Source organism: Macrobrachium nipponense, chromosome 6 (assembly GCF_015104395.2).
Source record: "Macrobrachium nipponense isolate FS-2020 chromosome 6, ASM1510439v2, whole genome shotgun sequence".
NCBI classification, from domain to species: Eukaryota; Metazoa; Arthropoda; class Malacostraca; order Decapoda; family Palaemonidae; genus Macrobrachium; species Macrobrachium nipponense.
The window spans coordinates 121,221,991-121,229,300 of record NC_061108.1 but is presented as its reverse complement, the minus strand read 5'-3'; the positions used below and the strand labels follow the sequence as shown (position 1 = coordinate 121,229,300).

General features: G+C 41.7%; 1 protein-coding gene across 3 annotated transcripts in view; it reads left to right on the top strand.

Annotated features, from left to right (window-relative positions):
• The first annotated feature begins 219 nt into the window (after positions 1–219).
• LOC135216079 (GTP-binding protein REM 2-like) overlaps positions 220–7,310 on the top strand; it is a 485,492-nt gene continuing 478,401 nt past the window's right edge. For 2 of the 3 annotated variants that reach the window (XM_064251077.1, XM_064251076.1), the window contains exon 1: positions 220–1,573. In XM_064251077.1, the coding sequence (XP_064107147.1) occupies positions 820–1,573 (754 nt within the window). In that variant the 5' untranslated portion in view covers positions 220–819. The remainder of the gene's footprint in view (positions 1,574–7,310) is intronic. The other variant, XM_064251078.1, reaches the window with a different exon arrangement.

Genomic DNA, 7,310 nt, shown 5'->3' with positions numbered 1-7,310 from the left:
GGGAGTAAGAGAAGGGAAATAGATAACCCTCCTCCAGTATCTCCACCACACCACAGCTGCATGACGGACGGGGGTGTGTTCCCCCCCTCTGCCCCCCCCCCCTCTTCTCTGAGGTCTCCTGCAGGTAGGGGGGGTTGGGGGCAACGGCTGTAAGGAGGGTTGTGTAGGGGGGGCTAGGAGAGGGGAGTCGGCAGCAGCCCTGAGTGTTGGAGAAAGAGAGAGAGAGCAGTGTCACTTGTGCGGTCGTCCAGTGAGGGCCGCACGTTGGTGGTGGTGCTGGGAGTGCCAACACGTGTCTTGGAGAGTGAAACAAGGGGGGGAGGGAAAGGAAAGCAGCCCCGGAAGGCAGCAGCAGCAGCAGCAGCAGCAGCAGAGTTCGAGTGAACCTCGAGAAAGTTTTCTTTTTTTTTATTTTTTTGTTTGCAAGTTTTGGTGGTTGTTTTTTTTTTTTTTATAAGTGTCTTATACAAAAGGAAATCGAAAGGAGAAGACGAGACGAAGACGTCTCTCTCGGGCCGAAGAAGGCTTTTTTTGGATGCAGGTTTCAGTCGAAAGAGATTTTCGGAAGGTGTTCTTTCAAGACAGAGAGAGAGAGGTTACCTCCTCCGAAGGTCGTCTTCCCCTCGAAGGAAGGACCCAGATACTCCGAAGGGGGAAGAAGTTGAGGACGAAGAAGGCCCACGTGCTGGCCACAGCCACGTCAAAGAAGTCACTGGTAGGCGGCGTCGAGAGTGAGGAAGAGAGAGAGAGAGGGAGGAGTGAGGGGCGCCTCCGTCTTGTAAACATATCGAGGGCGTGTGGTTGGGCGCCGGTGTTTACATGATGACCGTGGCAGAGGCGGAGTTGGTGAGGCGGGCGGCGGAAAAAGGTCGGAGTGCATCATTTTGCGCTCCGTCCCAGCCGCTGTCCGCCCTCCACTCCGCGCACTCGTCCTCCGACATCGATATGGACGCCCGAGCGCACGCCGCGGCCTTCCTGCAGGCGCAGCAGCAGGCGTCGTCCAGTCCCAGGGCGAGGCTGAAGTCCACCAGCTCCGCCAGGCGGTCGCAGTCCTGCAAGGTGCAGGGGTCGCGGCCTCCGCGCGTACGGCGGCGGGAGTCCCCCAGGGGCTCCGATCTGGCCATCCAGCTCGACGAGGTGGCCAACGCCGCCTTCGCCCGATGCGCCGCTGAGCAGCAGCAGCAGCAGCTGGAAGATGCCTCCTACAACCCTTTCCTTCGGAAGGTCCCCTCATGCGGGAGGCTGGTCACCCTGGCCCCCGACGGTGGCGCCAGCGGCGAGGATGCCGAGGGATCGCCTGTCCTGCGGAGGACGGCATCCGCTCGCCGGCCCCGTCCTCAGAATGGTTCTTCCCCGAACCACTCCCCGACGCCCACGAGGGTTGTGCGTCCGTCGCAGAAGAGCCGCTCGACGAAGCGCCCTAGTGCGAATGCTAGCGGCGGATCCCGACGGGGTGGAGGAGGAGGAGGTGGGGGAGGAGGAGGAACCAGCTACCTCGATGTCAAGCCTTCCGGATCGAACGAGGGACTCGACGATTCTTATCTTCTCAGGAGTTTCGCCACTACGACTAAAGGTAGGGAGGTCACCTTTGTTTTAGGGCAGCCTCTATATTCATGCTTCCAAGGTTCTGAGATAAATGGTAATGATAAAAAGACTGAATAATATAATATAATAATCATAAGTGGTACAATTTGAAGAGCAGCTGTGACCATAAAAGTCATGACAAATATTAAACGTTTAAATATGACTCTCTCTCTCTCTCTCTCTCTCTCTCTCTCTCTCTCTCTCTCTCTCTCTCTCAGCAGTTTCATTATCAAAACGCTGACCCAACATTCCGAGCGCAGTTTTCTTCTCCGGTCTCTAACATCCTCAAAATTAGGTTTTCGTCATCAGCAAAAATTTACGCCGAACATATTTACCAAACTTGAAAATCGTCTTTGCAGAACGGACGGGAAAATTTGTAACACCCCACTTCAAATATTTGCATTTAAATGGTTTTTGAGAGAAGGATTTTGACAGGAATATTGTGGGGAGCGTGGGTCATGACCCCCCATTTTTTAGGGGGTGGGCGCCGGTTAGGGGGCGGGAGGGAGGATTCGCAATATCTCGCTAGAAAGCAAAATCTCATTAGGTATTTATCAGCTCTGCCTTTAAATGCTAAGTATGTTCATGTAAAAGGACAGTATGAAAATAAAAGTAGAAGGAGAACATTATATTGACAATAAGTAAACTCTGGATATTGCAACAGATATGTCTTCCATTTATCCATGATTAAAACTAAACTTCAAGAGTTATTATAACCTTTAAGCTCTCCTCTTCTCGTTTGCAGCAAATACTGCTTAAAAGATGACAGTTACGAAGAAAATGTGTAGGTATTGGTGGAAAATACATCCTCTGGGGAAGTAATGATTAGGGAAAACAACGATGCCCAGGCATATTAGTCGTTGCATCAGCAATGTTTTTCAGTAATAGTACATATATATATATATATATAATATATATATATATATATATATATATATATATATGTATATATATTATATATTACACAAAAGTCTCATCAGCAGCTTGTCAGACCCTCCTAATACTTCCCTCACTCCTAACAGTTGAGAATTGCACACTATTCAGCAACTTATTGTTGTCTGCCCTTTCCACATGATCGCAGTATCTCAAAATATCCTTAATGCAACCAATCACTCACATAGTAAATGGTTTTACCACGCTGTGTAACGGTGCGGTTGAATATTCAGGTTGCAACCTCTTCCATTCATTTTACTGTACCTCCGTTCATACTCTCCTGGCAGTTGTTTCATAATGCAGCTGCGAGGTTTTCCTTCTGTTGCACCTTTCAGATTTTTTTTTTTCTTTTGTGTCAATATCCTGTTCAGCGCTGAATGACTTCATGGTCCTAGCGCTTTAAATTCTACATTATATTCTAATCTATTGCCACGAAGTAGAGTAACTCGGTAATCTTCATAATATTATATCCCCTCCAAGGCTCTTTCCAATCTTCTGCAAACACCTTGCATCATCTATTCCTTGACTTGCCTCTCTTTTCACCGTTCCTCCATCCGTTGTATTTGCTCCAAATACCAGCGTGAATGAACTCCTTCTATACCTCCACCCTCGACCCTCCATAGTAACATTAATTGCTCCATCTTTGTGGCATTCGTTTATTTTTCTTAAGCTTCCTCTTGCTCACATTCACTGTCATTTTTTTTTCAAACTTTCATAATATTTTTCTAGTGTCTGTAGTGTCTCTTTAGTATAGTCAGTTTATATCTGTTGCAGTCATCAACCTCTTCACACTCCATTCTGGTCTCGTTTTCTAACCTATGTATATTTCTTGCTATATGCATTATTCTGCCTTGAAATGGGAGTGTTCGGCAACTATTTATGGGGTGAAGTTGCTAACGGCATACATACACACACGTACATATTAATCATTTGCATTGCTGAGTGTTTTCGATTTAGGGGCTGTTAACTAGCTTTTCACACTCAGTTTTTGTAGGTGTTTTGATGACCTGATGAATCGATACTAGCACTACTGCTACTATCACTAGTATTAAATATGATAATAACATTACCACCAATACCAATGAATGCAATGATAATAACAGTGGTTTTGCTGATTTATTTGAGAGAGAGAGGTGGAAAAGTTATCATGGATTGTGCGTCTGCCAGTGTTGCCAGGTGCAGGGAAATTTCCCTGTTTTGGGGTAGTTATGACCCTAAAAGGGAAAGAGGGAAGAAAGTATATTTTCATATGGAATCTAGGGAAATTTCACTAAGAATGTAACATTTAACCCTTCGTAAACAAGGAAGACAAATTTTTGTCCATGGTGTATGGCTAATTTTCATTATTTACCAGCCGCCGTCGCATCTTCACTTGACCATATTTGGGGAGCAGCTGAGCGCTGCCCGGTCATGGCTGAGAGTTTCATACTTTTTTTTTATAGTAAATACCACTAAGGAGAAACTGTCATTGATCAGAGAAGGAATGTAAACGTTTTTATGCAGAGCAAAATTTTTTAATATACGAGATCAAATTAATGCTTATATATTTTTCCCACGCAGTCTCTCCCCCTATTGAGTTGAAGCTATAAAAACTGAGGTTAAATGAAAATGGAGCGCTGTCACGAAATTTTCGGGATTAGAATAAGTATTATGTTTATACTTCATGACGATTATGACTGAATGTACGCCGTGATATTTCTCATTACAGATTATGATGGATAGCAATGTATGAAATTATTATTATTATTTATTTTTTGATGATGCCCATATTTCATGATGCCCATTTTTCTAGTTGACATTAATCTTGGCATTTTGGTTCTCAGCAGGTCTTTCTGGATGACTGGGCTACCTCCCGTGACCTTAGTTTGACTCTCGGTTGACCCTTGCCATCAGTCACAGATGAGTCGACGGTCTGACCATTCCTTCTAATATTTATATATATTTATATATATACATACAAGTATATATACATATATGTATGTATGTATGTATGTATATATACATATATACATATATGTATGTATATATATATTTTATATATTTTTTTATTTCCTTATACATGTTCCATTTGATGTGTCGTTTATTGCAACATACACTCATAAATGTTACACTTTTAATATACTCATATACACACACATTTATATATTGTGTGTGTTCATTTTAAATCTGTATGTGGTGTAATAAAAAAAAATAATTAAAACTGAATGCCTTACACCAAGCATGCATAGAATTGGTATTTGTTTTAAACTAGACCTAACGTGATAGTTAGTGACGTTTTTGGTCATGAGTGAATTTTGTATGAGACCTTTTTAAGGCTGTATGGTAATTAGCAGGCGACATAGCCTACTAGATGGCGTGGAACAGTATGCTTGATTCGCATGCATTTCATGAATTATGTACTTATATCCTTAGTTTAGCAATCATTTCTTGGATCCTTAGTTTAGCAATCATTTCTTGGCCATATTTCCTTAAGGCCGTAGAAGAAGGATCCACCAACTATTTTCTGTGGGGGTAGTTCCGTCAGTGGACCTCTTGCGGTGCACTGTAGGCATTACTTAAGGTTATTTGCAGCGTGCCTTCGTCCCCTAACTGCAACCACTTTCGTTCCTTTTACTGTACCTCCTTTCATATTCTTTTACTTTATCTTACTTTCCACACCTTCTAAAGCTTGATTCATAGTGCAACTACGAGGGTTTTTCTCCTGTTACGCTTTCAAACCTTTTACTGCCAATTCCCATTTCAGCGCTGAATGACTTCATAGGTCTCAGTGCTTGGCCTTTGGTCTAACATATATTCAAGTCAACTCCACCCAATTTTTACGCGCCAAGAATCTCTATATAAGATATCTTAGTAGTAAAAGCTTCGTATTCCCTCAAATTTTAAACGTTTATCTTACTATTAGAACCGATAACTTTATGCCTCCATTGTTGCCTTCTTATGACTGACATCTTTTATGGACCTTAGTAACACAGGATCCCTAAATTTAGGGTTTGAGTAGCATCGAGTTAAATTTAAGGACCCCGGTGATACAGGAACCTATACATTAAAGTTTCACAATCAGAAACCTTAAATATATGAACATAAATAGGAGGGCCCTGAATTTATGAGTTTAAGCAACAGTGGGCCCTAAATTTATGAAGCTCAGTGTGAAAGGCCCATAAATTTTCATACCTAAGTAACAAACGAACATTCATTAGGTGACCTTAGTAGTACATAAAGTTAAATTTATGGGTATCATTAACGCAAACATCTTGAATTGGCGAACTGTAAAATGCAGAGAACTAAGATTAAGTTATCCCAGTAGTAGAGGGGCTTAGATTTAAGAATTTAACTTGCATAGAGAGAGAGAGAGAGAGAGAGAGAGAGAGAGAGAGAGAGAGAAATTTGGTTGCATCGTTTGGGATCTTCGTGGCACAGTCCTAAAATTTGAAAAAAAATTTTAAACTATTGAAAATTAAATGATTTCACATTAGCCTACATAGTACTTATAACTTAAGAGAGTTAGTGACACAAGAACGAAAATAATTGGTAGCCTTCCTCAAGAAATTCGTCAATCTTCGAGACTATTTTACAGACCTCTTAACTACAATAAGCACATAAAAGACTTCAGTAGTAAAGAGCCGAAATTTAGTGACCGTAGCAGTAATATAGACACTTGAATTTAAAGGTTGAATATCACTATAGCTGGTTCACTTAAGGTAGATTCTTGGGTGAGACCTGCGCCTACGAGACGTTGGTTTGGCGGCCGCTGATTGGCTGGGAGCTGCCTACCTCCCGGTACCAGCCAATCAGCATCCGCCAAACAAACGTCAAGTAAGCATAGGGCTCACCCAAGAATCTACCTCAAGTGAACCAGCTATAGTAAAGAGACGGGAATTTGAGGTCAGTAAGTTTCAATCACAGACGTTAAGAAAATTCATCTTCAGGAGCTGACCACTAATGTGGACTTGAAATTAGGGCCATCATTTGCGTGCTGTTCTATATCTGGAGATTTCTGGAACGTAGAAGACCTAGTTTAAAGATCTTATTAGGAGACGTACTTGAAATTTGGAATTCAAATACTTGAGTGACACTGGAACTGAATTGAATTTCCACTTGTATGTAGTCATATAATTTTAGCTTCTCTCGATAATTAAGCACCTGCATTGCACGAATGGCACTAGAACGGGCACAGTAATTTTCTTCAAAGCTTCGGAATGCTCATGAATTTCCGACATATTAGAATATAGAATCACCCAGATCTTATAGCTATTACAGCGTGATAATGATATCTATTAGTAATGAAGAGTGTTAGAGTTCATGCTCAAATCCAAAGCAGCAGTGACTGAATTCTTACATGAGTAAGACACCCAAATTTTGCATTTATTATAAATACGTAATTTTTGTATATTGCTCAACAAGAAGGACGTCACTTTCTTAAGAGGGATGAGCACCTTAATTTGGTTTCAGTTGGTGTAGGAAATGTGTTAAATTTTCTGTAAATGAGTGGAAGCACCAGCATTTTTTTTTACATATTAAAATAAGCACTCATTTTTAGATACGTTGGCAAAAGAAACTGAATGTTGTAAGAGTCAGCAGAAGTGCCTGGTTGTGCGAATATACGTCTTTTGCATTGTCAGAATAGACTTCAGATTTTATTGAATTCAGTGTGAAACCTAGGGCTTCAAGGAGAAACTCGAAGTCTTTTATTATTTGTTTGTTTTGACAGTACTTATATTATTTTCCCTGAACTGTTGTCTCTCTTCCTTTCTGCCAAAATAATCGTGCAATAAAACATCGTAATTTAATCACAT